A 22,568-nucleotide genomic window follows, 5' to 3' on the forward strand; every position below is an offset into this window, starting at 1 on the left:
GGCCTGATTGTCCCTTGTGGTTTTATTTCTGTGCTATCAGTCATGATGATAAGGTCTTCCAACTATCCTTGAAGCACATGTATTTTCACACTGCAATCCAGTTTGCTATCCAACCATTTGGTGTATATCATCAGTACATATTAGCTGCTAGGAAATTGGCCAGTAAGAGCTTAATGAGCCAAATAAAAAGCTTTCAACAATGATTTAATGACTAATAAGAATGGTAAAGTACAGAAAAAGTGCTTTGGAACTTACCCAAGTACAGAATACATCACAATATCTTTCCTCACAGAGACACATTTGTAATAACAACATTTTGAAAATATTTTATTATAATTAATACATTTATTGACTCTCCCTGACCCATCACTAACCTTAACCATTTTTAAAGCATTGAAAAGCATATTTATATGATCATTTGGAAGACATATTAGCCCAATACCTAACACACTGGACTTCAAAATACTTGTATAATAGCCATTTCTTAGTCTGTGAACCCAAACAAGCAATGTATGCCACTAGTGTGTTTCGACTGTAAAATGAATGTAAATAGTTTTACTATTGAAAGACCCTGTACAAAATAATAATTATTTATTTTCTCAAAATTGCAGTCCTACATTTTTGGACTAACTTTAACTCATTATTACCACTTAGATCAAAACAGCACATTTAAGAAATGCCTGATTCTAAGTGGATAGTATTGTAATGCTAGCACAGTTGCTTCACAGCTCTATAGTTTTGGGTTGAAATCTTGCTGTAGGCACAATCTTTTTGGATTTTCTATGTTCTCCACACAGCTACATAGGCTTAGGCCTGGATTCTTATCTTGTACCCAGGAGAGGCTCCAGCCCCATGACCCTGATCTGGAGTAAATAGTTTCCATAATGGTAAAGAAAATGGAAAAAAATGAAAGTGCTAGGAAAGCCATGAGAGAGGCCTACAACTACAACAGTAATAATGATTTTAAGATGTCAACAAGGCAGAGTTAAAGAACTACCAGGTTGTAGAAAGAGGGTTTTAAGAAATTAGAAGAGAATAGACTTGGGACAGTTACAAACCATTTGGAACAAAGGACCATGATCACTTACAGAACTGAAGTGGCAATACAAATCCATGGTCACATCCAAAGTGTAACTGTTTTAGGGTGTACATAAAAACAAGAAGAAATCTGATAAACAAGAGACCATTAAATCCATCAGTCTTACTTGATTAGATTATAGCTAACTTGTCCCAATATCTCATCCCAAAACATGTTAAAGGTTTGTTAAGGTTTCAGTTTCAACAACATAAATGGGTAGTTTGTTCCAGACTCCCACAAGTACTTTCACTGTTAAATTCACTTTTCCGTAACATCCACTAGTGCTCTCAAGTACATGATTCAATATTTGGTTGAAAGAATTCTGCTGGATCCACTACATGCATATGCAGATTTGAAGGACTAGAATTAGGTCCCATGTAGTCTCCTCTTTTGCAAAGTAAAGAGATTTAACTCATGGCGGCACGGTGGTGCAGTGGGTAGTGCTGCTGCCTTGCAGTAAAGAGACCTGGGTTCGCTTCCCGAAGTTTGCATGTTCTCCCCGTGTCTGTGTGGGTTTCCTCCGGGTGCTCTGGTTTCCTCCCACAGTCCAAAGACATGCAGGTTAGGTGGATTGGCGATTCTAAAATTGGCCCTAGTTTGTGTGTGTCCTGCAGTGGGTTGGCACCCTGCCCAGGATTGGTTCCTGCCTTGTGCCCCGTGTTGGCTGGGATTGGCTCCAGCAGACCCCCGCGACCCAGTGTTCGGATTCAGCGGGATGGAAATGGATGGAGATTTAACTCTGTGAGCCCGTCAGGGTAGGACATGCCATTTAATCCTGAGATGCACTTCATTGCTCTCCTTTCCTCTGCACAGTTTCAACTGTTGCCCAGAGGTGGGTAGAGTAGCCAAAAATTGAACTCAAGTAAGAGTAGCGTTACTTCAAAATAATATTACTGAAGCAGAAGTAAAAAGTAGTCATCCAAAAAATTACTCAAGTAAGAGTAAAAAAGTATTTGGTGGAAAGACTACTCAAGTACTGAGTAACTGTTTGATCATAATAAATTATTTATTTTTTAGAAATGTAATAAGACAGACAAAAATATTAAATAATTAGCAAATTCTGCTATTTGCAAATAACAAAATAAAAAATGAGTAAAAATAAATAACATATTTACAAAATACAGATGCACAAATAACACAAAGTTCCAAATCTCAGGTTTTCAAAACAAAGCTTTTGAAGCCAATACCTACAGTAGGTGACATGTATGTTTGAACTGTGCAAACTACTTACAGTGACAAGATATACTGTACACTGACAGTATAATACTGCATATTCATTTGCCCTCCAAATAGCACAGCTGATAGAAAATAACATTAGAACAAGGCAGCTTGTGCACGTATAAGTTGTCTCACTTTACCTTGACTGTGTGTGTCTGTGCATGTTTGGTTAAAACGTGCTTGTTCTTCATTCAGTGAAGTGACGTTTAAGCTTCAGCAGGGGTTGGCTTGCAAGGCTCCTGCCGTGAAGTTGTGACCGTTTAGCAGTGATCAGGAGCCCTGTATGACTAAAAAGTCCCTCACAGGCTGCAGACACAGGAAGTTTATTGCTACGTCTGTTTGGTGAAACAGACATGCAGTAGATCTACTGGCAACTTCTCTCCAAGTAAAATATTGTGTATATAAATGTGTAAATGAAAAAAAGTAACGAGTCGAGTGTTGCCCAATGTAGCGGAGTAAGAGTAGCGTTTCTTCTTCACAAATGTACTCAAGTTAAAGTAAAAAGTATGGTGCAGTAAAACTACTCGTAGAAGTACAATTTTTTTAAAAAGTTACTCAAGTAAATGCAATGGAGTAAATGTAACTCGTTACTACCCACTTTTGATGTTGTCATATCCTTTTCTGAGGTTTGGTGATTAGAATTTCATAAAGTACCTTGGATGCAGTCTCAGTAGTACATCACATTGTTTGAGTATAACACCCCTTGACTTATATTCAACAAATTTTACAATAAAGCCTAACATTACTTTTTTGCCTTTTTAATTGCTTCTGCATATTCCTTAGATGATTCCTTGCATTGTGTCAATGTAAACCTCTAAATCCTTTTCAGAGTTTGCTTCCTGTAAGACAGTGACTTTCATCTTGTATTTATGGCTAGTCCACCTTTCACCTGCATGTGGCACTTTGCAGTTTTCTATATTACACTTCATTTTTCAAATGTTTGCCAATTCCGAAGCTTGCTTAGGGCCATTTGAATTAGTTTACTGCCTCTCCAGCATCTGCTGTCTCTCCGTTTTTAATGTTATCTAATAATACCAGAATCAATGTTATTAGCTGCGGTGGGTTGGCACCCTACCCGGGATTGGTTCCTGCCTTGTGCCCTATGTTGGCTAGGATTGGCTCCAGCAGACCCCCGTGACCCTGTGTTCGGATTCAGCGGGTTGGAAAATGGATGGATGGATGGATGTTATTAGTATAAATTAGAAGTAGTAAGGGTCCAAAGACTAACTACCTGAGGGACTCCACTGATGACTTCACCCCACCTGGATCTTAAATTCCGAGGTTTTAGGTGACCTCTGATTTCAGTAGCTTCATTGCAGAAGTGTATCAAAGATTTTTTTTTCAAAGTTTCAACTTTGTCAGTTGCTTGAGTAGCCTGGACAAAAAAGTGTAACAGATTATTATTTCTTTCATTATGTAGTTAGTAATTTGTAAAGTTTGCAATTGCATTGTATCTATGAACTTGTCAGAGCAGTCTGTGCTTGCACAAAATTAAACTGAATTGAAAAAACTGAATAATATCATATTGGCTGTTATGTAGTATACTGTTTTCACACAGGTACTTTTCTAATTTGTATCTTATTTTAATTTCCATAATTTGGCATGGTATACAAGTAAGTATACTTATTGGTGTCTAATCACCAGGGGCCTCATGTATAAACGGTGCGTACGCACAGAAATGTTGCGTAAGAACTTTTCGACGTTCAAATCGCGATGTATAAAACCTACACTTGGCGTAAAGCCATGCACTTTTCCACGGTACCTCATGCCTTGTCGTACGCAAGTTCTCCGCTCGGTTTTGCAAACTGGCGGCACCCAGCGTCAAAGCAATGGTACTGTTCTTGTGTGATTACTCATTATTTTCATGACGCAGCTTTATAAATACACAGAAACTAACCGCATATTGTTTATTAGTATAATGCATCTGATTGTAATTAACTCGTAACAATATAATGGTCCAGGGAACAGCCATAGTATTCCAAATACCATAACTGCTTTAGCGTTGTTACTCTCACTTCTCCTTCTTCTTCTTCTTTCAGCTCCTCCCGTTAGGAGTTGCCACAGCGGATCATCTTTTTCCATATTACTCTCACTGCACGACGCAGAGTATTTATATCACTGTATCTGAGTGTGAATCACAGCAGCAGCTGATCGGAAAGAGAATTATTGGTATACAGCTTCAAGGACACGCTGTCTCAGCCACTGCAAAACGTTTTAAAGCCTTTCCTGTACAGACCTCGCGGTTCAGAAACAGTTTAATCCCAAGAACTTTAAATGCACTCAATCAATTGCTCCTTGTAGAACGGTTTGTACTTATAAGTACAATCACCCCACTGTAAACTTGCACTACAGTTATAATATCTCACAACCTGGGCCACTTTATAAAGCGCGTATTTACATATGATGACGATATCATTTTTAAGGTGAAATGCAGCAAAATATGTTTGTTATACACGTAAAACTTTAACTTCATTTAAATAATCTACATTCTTCACTGGGAGTGTCGTGAAGGATAGAATAATTAAACATGTACTACGAAGATATTTCAATGTTCTTTAAACGTTTTGAAGAATCGGCGCTAAGCTTACAGATGGCTTAACGTCTATTACAGAGCTGATTGTTTGGCGATCGGTTACTTGGGGAAAGAAAAGCAAGGACTCTTGGGGCGGCCACGCCAATATATATTGAATATAAAACAGAAAGAAAATAACAACACAGCTAAAAACGCAGCAACAAATTTCGACAAAAGATAAATGCTTGTCATGAGCACGAGGCTCATGAAATACATGTTTAATAATGTGCTTTAGCTCCTATCATCATGAAAATGACATCACGTATACATCTCAGTATTTTAGTTATTCAGAGAGCTCTAATATCACGAATGTAATGGACTCTGTGTCCAGTTGGAGGAAGAGAGCCAGTTTAAGAAGCAAGTAGTGATTCACACACATAGATCACATACAGTAGAAGATCAAATACAAAACAAAGCATTTAACGTGCTACTTTAATTACGATGTGATTTGAGAAACTGGTTAATTAAATGATTTTAAGATGAAGTTTATAATGTTCTACTAAATGACAAAATAAACTACGTGATTAAAGTGGAAATGCCACCGTGTGCCTTTTTTCTCTGTACCCTAATAAGCTTTCATATGACACTCAGACAGTGGGCTTACAACTCTTCTTTTCACGCAACTTTGATATGTGACTTCTTTTTAATTTCCGGCACTGTGCGATTTTGTGAATGTGAGCTTTCAAGTTTCTCCAACACACTATGTCACTCGATCAACTTCATTTTGTTGATTATACCACGGTTTATTTGAACAAATAGTATGTTTTTCCTTTGCCTCCACTTGGTATTCGCTGAAATTCTTATATTTTCCCCGTGCTTTTCCCATTGTCTTTTCACAGAAGGCTGCGCTTAAGGGCGATTTATATAGATTTGCATATTCAAATAGGCGTAATTCTGGGAGGATTTGGGGCGTTACATAATGCGCGTGCACGAGCGTTAGTTTTCACGCTGATCGGGATTTATGTAACGGAAGAACGTGGAAGTTGGAGTACGCACAGATTCCTGCATCTGGATTTTTCTGTGTGTAAACACATTTCGGCTTTTGTGCTTACGCCATGTTATAGTGCGAATTCTACGGACGGCGTTATACATGAGGCCCCAGGACAACTTTTAGCTCCATTCTTGTAGATATATGCAATGTATAAAATTTAATTATTGAATGTGTTGGTAATTTGGGTTTTTGGAGAAGTAAAGGATATTTTTTAAAAATAGTAATCCAGAGTAAAAACGGAACACACTTGTATGGCATATTTTTAAATCTAATGTAATAGATTGCTTAACACAAAGCAGTAATCAAAGCAAATGCTAGCTTTTAATTGAGATAGAGAACAATATTAATAAAAAAAAGGCTGAAGGGAAAACAGAAAAGTAAAATATCTAAAACTTTCTTAAGAATGGACCTCACCCGTAGATAGAAGAAAAAGAATGCAGATGATTAAAATAACCTGGGACCCCATTTATTAAAACTATTTGTGGATTTGAGAGTGAAAATGCATGCATGCCAAAAATAACAGGAAAATGTGTACACCAAAAAAAAATCAGATTTATAAAACCTGGTGTACACAAATTTCTATGCAATGTACCCTTTGTAAATCTCAGTCACCCTGTAAATATGCACACATGAATGTGCCTTGAATGCCGTCCTGAAACGTCCATATATAGAGCATGCTAATCAGCCTCATACATATATAATCACAAAGCAGCAGAATTTCATTGGCTGGTACAGCAGCTCCCTCCTAATGCGTCACGACCCCACCATCTGCATTCAAGAGTATCTGGCTGTGCTTCGCAACTGAAAGTTCAGGATCATGTGCGGCATTATAGTGTCTTTCTTCTATAGTGTCTTCTTCTTATTGTGAATTTAATGCAGTCAATTACTCTGACTATTTTAGAAGAACCGGGCACAGCTGCAAAATGACTTTAAGTTGTCATTATACTATACACCCCACTAAACGAAAACTGGATGTGGTGCCTTACTGGTCAGTTAATGGTTTTCAGCACAGCAAGCATGACAGAGTGAATCTTGGTCAAGATACTCGTTACATGTTGGCTACTTCCCTTAGAACTGGCAACATCTAACCAATATAAACTGATGAAAAACTAAAAAAGGCTCTTCAGTGCAAATACGTAGCATTGACTACGTTTAAAAGGAAACTAAAATATAGTCTGTGCCTCATATTCATTGTTTTTGAGGTGTAATATGTTACACATTATAATAATGGCTCAGTGATATGAATTATTGTGCGTGCAAGTTGCCATTTGGCTGGTTTGGCTTCATTTTCCTGCATGATCAAGGGTGTCGTCATTTCCCAATTTCCTCAACATGTTGTGTACACGTGAGTCAAACTTGCCGTATACACATGTTCTTCCAATAAGTTTTCTTTCATAAATCCTGACATTTGTGTGGGAAGTTGCATATACACATTTTGAGCCTATTTTAGAGTATATGCGAGCATTAAAAATGAGGCTCATTGTCTGTAGCCAATGAAATATTCCAAGCCAAGATCAACAAAAAGTAGCTCCAGGATGAAGAAGACATAGAGCAACTATTGATTCTACAAGCCTTGTTGTAAAAGACTGGAATGTGGTAATGCCAATCTGAACATGTCTCAATCAGACTATGTCCCAAGAACATGAGAAACAGAATGATGAATTTGGGAATGTGAGACTTCATTTTCATGAAGTTGAAGAGATAAACAGGAATAGAATGGGGAAGACATTTTGTTCAATGGGGAGTACGAATTGTGAATTTGTGGGAAGGGCAGCCTGACACCAGATTGGATGGAGGGTGTAGTTTTTTTTTGTATAAGATAAGTGAAGCATCTCCCTTTCTTATCTGTCTTGGATTAATAAAGGGTGTTTGATGGAGGATCACTTTATTTTTTAGAGGAAGTCAGAAAGAAAGGATCCGAGTTTAGACTAATATTCATTTTAACAACAGACAACTGGGAACTAAAGCACAGGGGAGGACAAGACAGAAAGACACATTTGTTCAGGTAGGCTTAATAAGTGCCTACTAATCCATTCCTATGAAACTGATGAACACTGATAGTGTGCAATCACTGAGCTGACAACACATCGATCAGGATGGTATAAAGATGTGCCCTCGTGCTGCATTTGTGGTTCTCTCCTTTCAGTGTATGATTCCTTTGAGATTGTTCATAACCTTGTGATACCTCAATGGTGCTCTTGTTTGTGTCAACTGTTTGCAAACAAGTCTTAAAAAGCAACTCCATGGCAGATGTATTTGCAATAGTGTGGGGTTAATCAAGAAACAACATTTATAAATAAGTAAATGTACAGATAATACAAACTTTGTAAATCCTTCTATGTTTTGTACCCTAACACTTTTTAGTTACTGTAGTTACTTTGGTTGTGCATGTTCCGAATACACAAACCCTCAACTCATTTATTCTCCTCCACTCTCTTTAACATTTATGTCTTTTCCATTTTCTAACATTTTGCTTTTAAACAATCTAGGGCCCTGCAAATTCTCTTCTAACCCACAGTCTTAATGGTAATCATGTGTTGGACCCATTCCATTGGAAATTTATGGCGCCACTATAATCTTGGAACTGATTTCTATTGCATCTCTAATGGTAGCCTTAGAGATGCAGAAGCTGGATCACTTTCTATGTTCATTCCTTCAATTCCATTTTTGGTTTTGGCAGGGTTGACCCTAACAACATTCTAAAGAGCCAAAAGTGTTCAAAACTGACCATCAGTATCTCCTTCTAGATGTGTGCTTACATCTGGATTTTTGTAACACGTTTTGCATTTTATCTGGAGCAGAAAGCAACTCATACATTATGCCAATGTAGTGCCAATCAAGGTTTTGTGCATAGCCATTTTCTCTTATTTATTTGCACTCTTTGCCTCTATCATCCGACTCACTGATATTCTCTCACTGACAAGGTCACCTCCAGCTTCTGTTATTTTAATGCCTGGACACTGGCCAGCATTTTCAAATGCACACCACAAAAATGAAATTACATCTTATGGGGCCTCTGGCATAATTCACAATGCTTGACTCTTTGCCCCTGACCTTTGGATACTGCCAACTACATCAAACCATCTGTGAACATTGGCCTGTAATTTGACTCTTGGACCACAACTATAGCTAAATCTTAATTCTATATATTTCCACGTCTATTTTAGCCATCAGAAATTCTCCATTGGTATGTTGGATTTTTGTGCCTTTTCTTTTTCTATCAGTTTCCTAATAAGACCCGGCAACTGACCCTCCAGTATGAAGGCATTTGTGTTTCCTTTTGAAATCTGTATGACTGATGTGAAAAGATATGCAGTGCAATATCTTCATGTCCTGTTCAACTATAAAACATTTAAGACAAATGTGACCCCTAAAACCACAATTAATTTACCAAGTCCTTGGTGTAATGAACTTTCTAGTTACTTATTAATTTTTGAGCAACTGCGAGTCTGGAACTGTCACCCTGTATCGGTCTCAACTTTAAGACCCACAAATATCCTATTAAATATCCACCAACAGGAGATCCAGGAGACGACATGAATAATTCCATAGCAGCACTTTTTGACTCTTTATACTCAAACAATTGTATACCTTCTGTTGTTCATAACACCTTACGACATTTTATTGACTTGTTTATGAAATGCACACCTCCATTGATTTTCCTAATTTATGTGGAACCTTTACAACACACATTTAATGACAATGCTTAGCAATGCTGTCTCATATTTCCATGAGACTGTGTTGGAAACCCTGGTCTGTTCACTTTCTATGTGAAGATAACACATTATCCCTGTCCATGTTAATTTTTCTCTGGGAATTCTGGCTGTCCTCCCACATCCCACAAAAACATATGTTTGATTAAATTTAAACTGGCCCTAGTGTATATAAGAGCAGTTGTGTTCATGAATGTGCGCTGTGAAGGAGTGTCCCCAGTCAAGGGGTTTCTACCCCACTAACCCTGAAGATCTGAAAGTAAATGGATGTGTTCTGCACTGAGGAAATGGAATAGCAATAAAATTAAAAAAAAGCGATATTCTGGAGTCTTCTTCATGATTATGTTCTTTAATGTATTTGAATGCATTATTATTGGATCATTTAATATGGTGTTAACAATTCTGAATCATACTTACATAAAATGTTTTGTTGCACCAGGCCAGTTAACAAAACAAATGGTCCTTCCTGGGATTTGCTGTGCTGTGGCGTATATACACTGAGGTGAAGCCAGTCCAATAGCTAGTATCCAAATTCCAGCTATGACAGATTTTGAAACTTTTGATGGCATTTTAGGATTGAGAGGGTAGATAATGGCCATGTACCTGAAGAAATAAGCGAAATATCAATGAGAAATGATGCTTCTAATAATGTATAATTTTATTAGTATCGAGCAAATTATTTAATCTCCATAACAACTGTCACTAAATCATTTAACACTTGGTAACAGGAAACTTTGCAACATGCTATCGGTCTAAAGCAAAGTTAAAATGCATTTGTAATAATCAGGTGTTAAACAACACAATGCCATGCACAGTGGTCAGTGCAGTGAGATTATACCCTGATGACTAAGGAAAACAAAGAATTTCAGTCCAGATTCCTGTAAGAAGTGGTGTAAATGTCACCATCCAGGAATTTCCAACACAAAGTTAAGGTTTCATTTAAATAAGAAGCTAAATCTCTTCAGAGAAGGGAAGCTGAAAAAAATTCTTGACAATGAAAAAAATTAATAAAGAGAAAGTCATAAATTATAAACAGTACTGATGAAATTTTTATTGGGAACAGAAGTCAATTTGAAAAAAATACATTTACAATTTTCAGAAGCAAGAAGCCATCCCCATTCTTCTCCATCCCAACTCCCAATACATAATTTTTGCCCTGGCAGTATAAACAAAAATCAGAAGCAATTAAGGTCAAATTGCCTGAGCTAAACAAAGAGGGACACCACAACCATCAGGCCATATAACATGAAAAAAAAAAAATCAAGAGTCAAGTGGTAGAGTCTGGGATGCAATGCTTGAAATCTGTTATCCAAATCATAACCAGTTTCACCACATATTTTCATCTTTCAATTTTGGGGCCAGGTGACATGTTAATCTGTGGTGTGGAAGGTTCAAGTAAAAGTAAATTTGTACAAGGAAAATGTATAATTGGTGAAAGAGAGAATACACAAATTTCCAGTGAGAAGCTAATATAGATTTTCCAACAATAGTGAGTAGCAATAACAGTGCTTGCTGAAAACAAGAGACAGAAACAGAGAAATATCCAAAAGAAGAAATATTTGAGGCAGAAGATGTAAGTAGAAGAGAGACAATGGAGAACAGAAAGTTAGGGACAATAGATCAGAAAACTTTTACTTCTGGTCAGTTCCAAAACATATGCATAAGTGTGACTAGTGCATTCATCAGGCACACATGATAGTAAGGATCCATAACCAGGCCCATAGCATAACACTTTAAAGAAGTTAGGTACAAGAGATATACTGTACATACTGTATCGGAACTGTACATGAAGATAATTTTACATTTTTTTGAGAAAAAGAATATATTTTTTAAAATTGATTTCCAAGCGAAGGGGGGAAATAAGAAAATATTACATTGCCATGCTGAGAATATTGCTAGTGTGCTACAGGATGCCTTACAAGGAGTTGCATGCAGGACTTCTACTAGTGCCCTAGTAGGGGAAAGTGAAAGAAGATAGAGTGAGAATGAGAGAGGAATGAAGAGGATAAAACAACAGCAATTGTCCAAATGACAAGTGTATATTCTAGGTATATAAAAAGAGGAATAAGGAATTAATCAATGACTGGGAAATTTGGAGCCCAGCATCATCAAAAACATTCTGCAAGAACAAAATACCTTGGCATGACCAAGGAGAGAAAGTGATGAGATTACCACCAACATGTAGGGCCAAACTATGAAAGGTGTGTGTGTGCCCAACTGGACATTGTCCTAGGAGCATTTTCACTTTCATAAACCATCGGGTGCAGATTTCAGCAGAATTCGTACTTACTAACCGAGAAAGGAAGAACTGAAAGGTGAAAAGTAGCTACAATATTGGATTCAGTGGCACACCAAGGAATGAGATGGGTTGGGAGGCAAGGCACAAATGCACAATGATATAGCTCATAATTAGGCAATTATGCCAAACTTTCCAATCTGTCACTGGTCAAAGTTGACTGTTTATTGAATAGTCTTTAATTGTTCTATTAAAAAATTGAGATTAAGGATCTGACCACAGCTCACTATTTGACCGATGCTGAAAGATGCAACATAGTACTAATAAAATTAAAAAGCAAACAATGTTCATTCATTAATGATTATTAATCCAGAATGAAATGACCAAGAAACAGAGGACCAAGATGTAGGATATCCTTTTAAACCATACAAATTTAGTTAGATGATTCTTCCAGTAAAAGGGAAACATTCATATCTGGGTATTGAAATTGATTTGGCCAGTGGAATGCATGGGTAAGAGACATTGACACAATGAGGGATTTAAAGGAAGAAGGGCAGAATTAATTCAATTAATTTGGTAACCAGACAATTTTTCAGACTGATTGAATCAGACAAAAGAAAGAGCAAAATATAATCTATGTAAAGGGAAATTATGATGAGTACCATAGGCATTAATGAGAGAAAGCAACTGTGAGAGACTCATGGGTGAAGTAAAAAAGGAGATCGGAACAAGAACAACCTTATCTGGCAGTCTAAAACTCTAAAGGGTTGAGAAATAGTCTAATGTCTAAGGATTACAGCTGTAGGGGAAGAGTTTAAGAGTATAAAGTCTAATAGCCTGCCCATTCACGCAGTAAATACCATCTTTACATCAAGTAAGATATAAAGTAGGGGCTACCTCTAACATACGGATATCTGGGAAAATTTTAGTGTTAGATCCCTTGTGAACAGTCTTCTTTACTTTACAGGCCTCAGTTAGCATGAGTTGTCTTTTGGTATATCTTAAATGAGGAGTGAAGTCAAGTGACGCCTTTAATTGGCTAACTGAACAGATTACAATATGGACACATTCTTCAAGCAAGTTGTTACAGCTGTAGGGGAATATCTTCAGAAATTGATGATATGGAGACAGGGTTTGGATGTGATCAACTGCTTCATGAGGATTCTGTGAGCACTTTCGATTTCAAAGGTGGTGCTGCTTAAATGCTGGAGATTGCCCTGGACCAGGCTTTAGACATAAAAGTCATATTATTGTTCTTCTATGAGTTCTTCAATAGGCCCAGGGTTTATAGGTTCTGGTGACATCCATGATCTCCTTGGTCTACCGGCTTCAACTTAATCTCGTTTTTTTATTCAAGGCCCTGTTCTATTCGCTATGTTTTGAAACTATGGCATGCAAGGAGTGCACATCTTTAGAGACTACTCTAAATTAATTTTTGCCATTTCAGCTGTCAGGTCAGAAAATGGCCTTGCATATATGTACTTAACCTGTTAGTGTACTTCACAAGGAGGCCTTTCATCATCTCCCAGTAAGAGGAGTCTGATTCATTTGCAGCATTGGGAGGTTTGGAGTATTTCTCTGGAGAGTTAAAGCGAGCAGATTATCTGCAAAGAATGTCACATTCTTAAGACTAATTAAGCAAGAACCATGTTCTTAGCATTAAACAAAGTCAAATAATTTATGGTTTTCCAGTATAAGATGGGTTAAAAAGCAATTACAGGGAGAGCAGGAGCACTGTGCAGCCATTGCAGACAAGATATCACATGACTCGTATGGTACAGATAAAGGTAGAAGAGAAGCCAAGCACTCTTACAATAACGTAACCACAACAGATGTACAACAACAGGATACTGCAAATTGCTATGAATTAATTCCTTCTAAGCAGGCATCATTCCACGAAAATTACATTTACCCTTTGTTATGACCAGTGTATTTTTTGCTCCGATCCTGTCAGAGCATTTTTGCTCCATCATTTGTTTTGCAACATTTTTTAAATTTTGCATTCTTCCTTGTCATTTTGACAGTAACATCATAAAACCACACCATTTTGTGTTCTTGTTTCTTTTTTACTGCCATTTTATATCAATTTTTGCATGGGTGCAGCAATATTATTTACTAAAAAAGTATCTTATTGTGCTCCACTTATAAAAGATTGTTGCACATGTTACTTAGTGTCCAAACTTTGAATTCTTTATGCTAATAACAAAAAAAATGATTAGGAGCAACAGTTAAGGGCAAGCAAAACATATAAGTATTGGGCATTAACCCCTGGCCTGTTAATAATGATTTGGTGTGCTTCTCTAGTACTTCCATTGCCTGATCTTCTATTCCATTCTGCTTTTGGGTACTTGCTCTCTTCCTTTAGGAAAGTCATAATAACCTTTTAATAATACGTCACATGTAAATAATGTAGTAATAATAATGATAAATGAAAAATACACTATTCATATTGAATATTTGAAACAGTGAACAGTGAGCAGCTTGGTGATGTAGTAGTTAGTACCACTGCCTCATAGCTTCAGTGTTTACACCTTAGCTGCCTCTCTGTGGGTATGCACCTGTATGGGCTTTCTGTTGTATGTTACGTTAATTGGTTAAACTGGTCTTTTAGGGTGTGTACTAACATAGAAACTTCACTAAGAATGAAAATACCATTGCTATTTAATCTACTATCATTTTTGTTATGATTTTAGTAGCATCTCACTTTCTTAAATTAACTGTAGCATTAAATCACATAATTAAAATAGTTAATAGTGTTGTCTACATAAACAGAAGTGAAACTAAATAATAAGCTAGCAGGGACTTGCATTTGCATGGTATCCCCCTCAAAAGAGTACAAAAGATGGAAAGTGCAAGCAAATGTAGTGATTTTCCTCCTAAAATCATTTAAATTGTCTAAATAGCTATAAAGCTTCCATTGAAATAAAGAAAGTGTACTTGCTTCAAAGAGTTTATAGGAATGAATCTTTAAAGAGATGTGGAAAAGCTAGGTCTCTATCTATTATAAACACGCAATATGCCAAAATGTGGAAAGTAACCTTTAGGAAATTAATTTCCAAGTAAGGTTAAGCTTGAAATTGCAGTATGGCCTTTCAGCTTCAGGCTTTATTGAAAAACAAGTAAAAAAGTATTCGTCAAAGTCCAGTGGTCGTGTGGTTATGATGAAGAATTTTCTTTGAATCACAAATGTTTCAGAACTGCACATAATAGAGCTCAAAGAGAATATTTTTTCCATGGGAATGAGTGGTATTAGAAGCTCTAACATTTGTTGATAATACATGTACTGTATTTGTCTGAATCTTTAAAATGATTTTAAAAACGAATTATTTTTATAATACTAAAACAGGTTTCAAGTCAGAACCATTAAGACAGCTCTGGTGTTCTACTAGTCATGTAACTGTTGCTGAAAACTAACTGATGATACACTTTTTTCTGTTCCAGAATCACTTTGGGCCAACTTCTCAATTGTGTTTGATTCTGACTCATGATTGCTCAAGAACACCCATCCTTTTCTTGACTGGTGGATAAAATAAAACTTTTGCTATGTTTGTTTTGGTAGCTACTTTAGATTTAGCCTTCCCTTGCCAAGAATTTCCTCCTCATTTTTCAGACGTCAATATTAGCAACAGTATGCATTTTCTTTTTCCAGCGATGTTAAATAATTGAACTTGAGATGCATTATCCTACCATATAGAGATATTGCTTCTGAAAAAAATAATACAAACGGAAAGAGAAACCAGATTCAGTGTTTCCAATAAAATCTCTTTTCTTGTCACTTCTCACCTCTCTTTTTAATGATCCTAACATAAGAACATAAGAAATTTGACAAACAAGAGGAGACCATTCAGTCTATCAAGCATGTTGAATGAATATTGATATTTCCTAGCACATTTCATTGAAGAAATAAGTGTAAAAAAATTCAACAAAACTCGTTCTCTGGGATTTGAGTTGAATTATCCAGACAGACATGATTTTGACAGTAGGTGATTTTGAAATGTGAATGCACTTAAAAAGTACAAAAGAGGCAATGATACACTGTACAATCTACGTGTTGATCTTTGACATGCATGTCTCCTTCTGGGAATCTGTCTTAATCACACAAGCAGCCTCTAATACATTTCAATTAATGTAACCAATCATTATCAAAATCACTTTGGCAGAGGCAATCAACCAAACGACTAACAAACTCACTCTCCTAGGGTGCAAATCCAAGTCCAGAGATATGTTGGTGAATGGTGATGCATACCTTCTCAGAAGTGATCACCCTGCTCAGTACTGATTAAGGCAACACTTGTTCTCCTCGGACAAAATCTAACAATATCAATTCATTGTGGAAGATTTTTTTTTGCAAACATGGGAAAATTTGTAGTAAAAAAGCCATTATAATCCTAGTAAGCTGAACATTTGTTTCTCAAAAAGAATTTTGAAAACAATGATTAATAATCACTTTTGTCTTATCCAAATAAATGGATACACAGTCTTATACATTTTTCCCATGAACAATATTTCTGTTAGCCATGCATTTACACCATGATTTAGAATAATAGGTTTTTGTCATCACTCACCTCATTTACTTGCAAAGACACTGGCTTTTTTCAACTTTAAACAAATGTTTGCTGCAACAAACTGTGCCTAACACTCCACATATACATAAGAGATACAGATTTTGTTTATGGAAAGCTAAGTTTAAACAGCACATATATCATTCTCTGCAGTAAAGATGAGCAAAACAGCTATGAAAAAAGTCATTAACTGCACAATCTTACACTGCGATTATGATAGAAATCTAAACACTTACTTGAGGAAAAAAATACCCACAAAAAATGTAAACATTTTTTTTTTAAAACACACGTGTCCCAGTTACTAGCAAAATCTAAATTAGTTTTGTGTATACAGTAATCCCTCCTCGATCGCGGGGGTTGCGTTCCAGACCCCCCCGCGATAGGTGAAAATCCGAAGTAGAAACAATATGTTTGTTTGGTTATTTTTATATATTTTAAGCCCTTATAAACTCTCCCACACTGTTTATAAATATTCCCTGCAGAGTTATACAGCATAATCCCTTTGATATTAGGTAAGATTCATTGAAATTATGTATAAAAACACACTGTTTATATACAGTAAAACCTAAATATTATTTTAAAGATATTGAGTGTCTTCGATATCATATGTTACAGCCATTACAATAGACAGGCCACCAGCAATAAATACGTACAATGCAAGAAAAATAGTATACAGTAAATGTGTGTACAGTGACACTAAACATACGTACATGTACTAAGTACTGTAAGTAGAAAATTAATTACGGTTACTCACCAACAATGACACGATGACTTGTCCGATAACAATGAGTTTAGTTTTACTGCACAACAAAGGAGAGCGTTACAGCCCTTAAAGGAGCCACTTCAGGCGATTGTGTAGCACTGCCGTTGTTCTTCTTCTGGCAGTCTTCAATCCAAATCCCTAAAGCAGATTCCATCCAGACTACTGCCTTATTACATCCACTTACAACTCGTTTTGCACCCTGGTTAAAAGGACACTGAGGCTGTAGATCTTATATTCCTTTCCTACTTTTTAAATAAAAAGAATCGTAGCCTTCAACAAATCCAAAACGTTTATCTTTTCGGCAATCGTTAACATCTTCCGTTTGTGCTTGTGCATGGCCCCTGAAGCAGTAGCAGATCATTTTGGAGCCATAATGAAGGGCTTGACTATGCACAAAGATAAACACAAAAGAGCACAACTCTTTACACAGCGAAACACGTTGATGCTGAATGAGCGAGACAAGACTTCCTGGTTAACACTGCATTCAGCACGCAGGAACTTAACTGCGTGCTCTGATTGGTTAGCTTCTCAGTCAGAAGAACTTAGCTGCGTGCTCTTATTGGTTAGCTTCTCAGTCATCCGCCAATAGCGTCCCTTGTATGAAATCAACTGGGCAAACCAACTGAGGAAGCATGTACAGGAAGTAAAAAGACACATTGTCCGCAGAACCCGCGAAGCAGCGAAAAATCCGCGTTATATATTTAATTATGCTTTAATATAAAATCCGCGATAGAGTGAAGTCGCGAAAGTCGAAGCGCGATATAGCGAGGGATTACTGCACTCCTTTTCATAATTTATCTTTTAAAAGCACATTTAATCATTTTAAAACCTAGGTGTAAAGATGAGGTGATACACATTTACAAGAGAGGTCCAAGGACCTTGAAGGATCTAACAAGATTTTCTGTTGAAGAATAGTTTTATATGTGTTCTCCAATCTCATCCAGCATCATAAGAAATTAAGAAATGAATGAATAAGGAATGGGAAGACACACAAAGTACAGGGGTAGCAGTAAGAATAACATATGTTTTTTGGAGAACAAATTGGTTTTATTTTTGTGTACATTTTTATTTCTTTGAAAAATGTTACCTCAATGAAACGTTACAATTCTTTGAGGGTATGTTTAAATAATAAACGAAAAATGCTATTTGTTCATCAGCTTTTCTTCTCAATAATTTTGTAGGGTACTATCTTTGTGAGACATTTCAAAAAATCATGCAATGCCTTAAAATAAACCACAGTTTAGTTTACTTTTACTTCATTTACATTTGTGTTTTAACTTTAATAATTATGAGACGCACATGTTTTAATAGAACATTAGAAAAATCGAGACAAAAACAGGCCATTCAGCCAAACAAAGCTTGCCAGTCCTATCCACTTAATTGTTCTAAAACAATATCAAGTCTAGTTGTAAAAGTCCCTAAAGTCTTACTGTCTACTAATAAACTACTTAGTAGCTTATTCCATGTGTCTGTTGTTCTCTGATTAAATAAAAACTTCCTAATGTCAGTGCGAAATTTACTCTTATCAAGCTTCCAACTGTGTTCCCCGTTTTCTTAATGAGCTCATTTTAAAATAACAGTCTCGATCCACTCTACCAATTCCCTTCATAATTTTAAACACTTAATTCATGTCTGCTCTTAATCTTCTTTTAGTTAAAATATTATTATAAGGTCAAGATACAAAGCATGGTTTTGATTCAGGTAATAAGTGTAATTTTAAGGAAAACTTCAAAGCCATTACTCACCCAATGAAATTTATAATTTGTACCTCTTATAAATGTTAATGGCACTCAAACCCAAAATGAGTGTCCAGGATTCCAGAACTATGGTAAATGGTTCATTTTGTTAACAAAGTAAAAAGATACCAGCAAGTTGAACATGTGGTTTAGAACAGTACTGAATAAATAGAAAAAAATAAATCTCTATGTCCATATCTCTGTGTGTTTGACCGGATGACTGGTCCACATGTCCAGCTTATAATTATTACAATTTTACACTCCTATCTTCTTTCCTCTGTACCTTTCCCTCTGTCTCTCAGCTATCCTCTGGTCTGATCTGCCTTCCACCCACCGGTTGATCTCTTGCCAAATCCAATCCTAATCCTCCTGATTCCAAGCTTGCTGCACATCTGGTTGGTAGGAATTTAAACCCAAACCAGGAAACACTTCTGGTGGTATCCGCATAACCACTTCAAGGATCAAGAACTAGTGGGACTGTCCTCTTAGAATTCCTATAAAGTAATCATGTAAATATAAATAAAGTATAATAAATATAAGTATCAAACTAGAGTGCAGAGTGTTGCATCTTAAGTTAATATTGTACATTCTCAGAACAAATAAGGCTATTCTCATGTGAAGAGAAGACAATTTATTGCACAAGAACAGATAATATGTTGCACATTTCAAGTACTTGAAAAATGTACCTGGATATCCAATAAAGAAAGATGGTAATAGCTTAAAGTATAAAATAATTAATCATGCCATAAACCCTAATACATTATTACTGAATACAACAAAGTTACTCTGTTTTATATGATTTGATGTCATGCTTAAAATGTTTATAATATATTTTAAAATTTAGATTTTATCTCAGACTGTTAAATACTCTGCGGTGGGCTGGCGCCCTCTGCCTGGGATTTGTTCCTGCCTTGCGCCCTGTGTTGGGTGGGATTGGCTCCAGCAGACCCCTGTGACCCTGTGTTAGAATATAGTGGGTTGGATAATGACTGACTGACTGTTAAATACTACTTTTTTGTTAATCACACTTTTCACGTGAGTTCAAAGAATATTATATACTATTGACATGCTTTATAATTAATTATAAAAATTGCAAATTTATTTACAACCAGTTTTAGAGAACAAACAAAAATCCTGCCAAAGTAAAACATATCCTTTAATTAAGGATTCCAGCTAACCAATGCTTCTATCATGTTCAGAAACGGTTTATATTCTCAAATAAATGTGCATCCTGACTACTGTATATGAATTCACCCTGTTTTACAGAGCACTGTGGAAGTTTTGAAAAGTATAATCTTTAAAATGTTGAATATTGTAAACATTTCTGAATAAAATGATTCCCTGTTAGATTAACCGGGCAGAAGGCACTGACCAATCAGTAATACAGGAGAAACTCCACAACACCTGTAAAGAGTAATGCTTAATAATGCCAGGATGGATGATTCAGCAAGAATGAAATTTAATTTGTTTGTTTTTATTTGAAACTGGTTATGTCTAACTGACTTTTGATGAGAATACATTATCAATGATATGAACTGATGATTATGGGTGGCTTGTGTCAGAGAAACCTCTAAAAACTCTTCTGGTCTGGGCTGAAATTCTGACATGTAGGCATACCTTAAGTTTTGTCTTCATGTCTCAATTCTGCATATAGAATTACAAAAAAAGCCATTATTTCTTCGACATCACTAACATGTAACAAAAATGCTGAAATACAACTGTCTAATGATAATTCAGCTCTTTTGATTATTTTTTTATTTTTTAAAGAAGTGTACTTCCCTGAAGAACCTTTCTGTCCTACATGGACCTTTCACTTTACAACATGGTTATGCATCCGGTCAAGATACTGCCACAAGAAGAAATGACTCAGAATATCTCCAACATTGCAGCTGTAATAAAGGTCCAGGTATAGTTTCCTGTACATGAACGATTCCTACAATTGATCTACAATGCCCTGTAAAAGTGTAGAGGTGTATATTGTTTTTGTGTTGCTGCACCTCCCAGTTTACATGCAGAGAAATACAAAGGACATAGTCACAATATATGCAATAGTAATGTGTAAAATGATGAAAGTAACCATATACTGTAAGTAATATCTTCTATTACATACTCTATGAAACCATTTTAAATTCAATCTTCTAAATGTAATTTTTAAAACGTAAATAAATCATTAATTCTTAATAGCTTCAGATATAAGGCATATAACAAAACATGCGATAATTTAACAAGTTACAAAGCAATGCAAAATGGCAAGTCTTAATGTTTATATTAAGAATACAACCATGGTTAATATTTATAATTAATAAAATGTTTGTGGACTCTAAACAGTGGCTTATAATGCATACCTAAGTTAAATTGTTAATGGAGTCTCTGGTATGATACAGGAACATGATCTGACTGAGTGTTGATGCTTAAAGATGTACTGTATGTGACTGAAGATCTGCTGAAATAATCTTACAAGACCTTCCCTAATACATATGTTTAAAGACAGTTACTTTTTCTTTGAAATGAAATACAATATAGAGTCTTAAAAATCAGTTAAGTTGGTTCTAAATAACATATTTACCTTTGTTAGTCTCAAAATACTAATAGAAAAGCTTCACTCTGTAGACATAAGCATAAAATGTGAAATAAATAGCAAATAAGTCCTTATGTTAAAATGACTTCTCATATTTCCAAAATATTACAAATTTGGAAGAAGCCACTCACCTGTCTGCAGCTATGGCTGTCATGGAGTAAATGCTTGCAAAGACTGCAGTAATGGGGAAGCCGTTGTGAAATTTACAGTAGATGGACCCAAAGTACCACTCATTATAGATGGAGTATGCAAAGTTGACTGAGGTGTTGAAAACAGCCATCGAGGCGTCTGAAATAGCCAAGTTAAGGACAAAATAATTGGTAACTGTCCTCATTTTCTTGTGGGACAAAATAATCCAGATTACCACTCCGTTGCCAAAAGCCGAGACCACCACTACCAAGCTGTAAGCTATGGACCAGAGGGTGACCTGCCAAGCAGCAAGTGAAAACTGGTTAGTGACATTGGACGAGGCAGTAGGGACAGAACTGCCATTTAACCGGTGAGCATTTTCTTCTGCCATCTCTTCACGTCTGGAATGTCAAACCCACTGGTAATTGATGTCATTTTGTCTTGAATTTGTGTTCATCTCCAAGGACTCCTGCAGTCTGAAAGCCACTTGTCCTGCTGAGCTCATTACTGTACATCAAACACAGCTTCTGGGATAACACAGATGGCTAAATCAATATAAGAAGAAACTTATTAATATTTTAGCTACAGTTTAATAGAATTAAGGACTTAAAAGACAATGTTCAAGAACAGGATGATATTTATCATTGTGCATTGTGCATCTGTTCTACACATATTCTTTGTTTAAGGAATATTTTGAATTTTTATATCTGCAATGAACTGTTTTCTTTAAATGAAACTTCTATTAAATCAAAGTTTATTTTAATCACAAAGCCTTTTGCAAAGCAAATACTTATACATTACAATGAAACTCATTAAAATAATGCAGAGTGAAGTAAAAGATGCTGTGGGAGCTACCAATATCCTGGCATCAGCTGAATTTGATTGAAAGTAAGGCCCTACCAAATGACCGTCCCAACTTTTAGCTGTAATAACACTAGTCTACAAAAAAATATTTTTTGTTTGCTTCTGGGAACTTCAGACCAGGGGCCTCA

At 36.1% G+C, this 22,568-nt stretch overlaps 1 protein-coding gene across 1 annotated transcript in view; it reads right to left on the reverse strand.

The window, feature by feature from the left end:
* LOC120542970 (neuromedin-K receptor-like) overlaps positions 1 to 21,923 on the reverse strand; it is an 80,329-nt gene extending 58,406 nt beyond the window's left edge. Inside the window, exons 1-2 of the mRNA XM_039775745.1 lie at positions 21,579 to 21,923; positions 9,990 to 10,175 (exon numbers count right to left, since the gene is read on the reverse strand). Coding sequence (XP_039631679.1) covers positions 9,990 to 10,175; positions 21,579 to 21,781 — 389 coding nt within the window. The 5' untranslated portion in view covers positions 21,782 to 21,923. The remainder of the gene's footprint in view (positions 1 to 9,989; positions 10,176 to 21,578) is intronic.
* Between the last annotated feature and the right edge of the window lie 645 nt (positions 21,924 to 22,568).

This window comes from Polypterus senegalus, chromosome 13, assembly GCF_016835505.1.
Source record: "Polypterus senegalus isolate Bchr_013 chromosome 13, ASM1683550v1, whole genome shotgun sequence".
Classification (NCBI taxonomy): Eukaryota; Metazoa; Chordata; class Cladistia; order Polypteriformes; family Polypteridae; genus Polypterus; species Polypterus senegalus.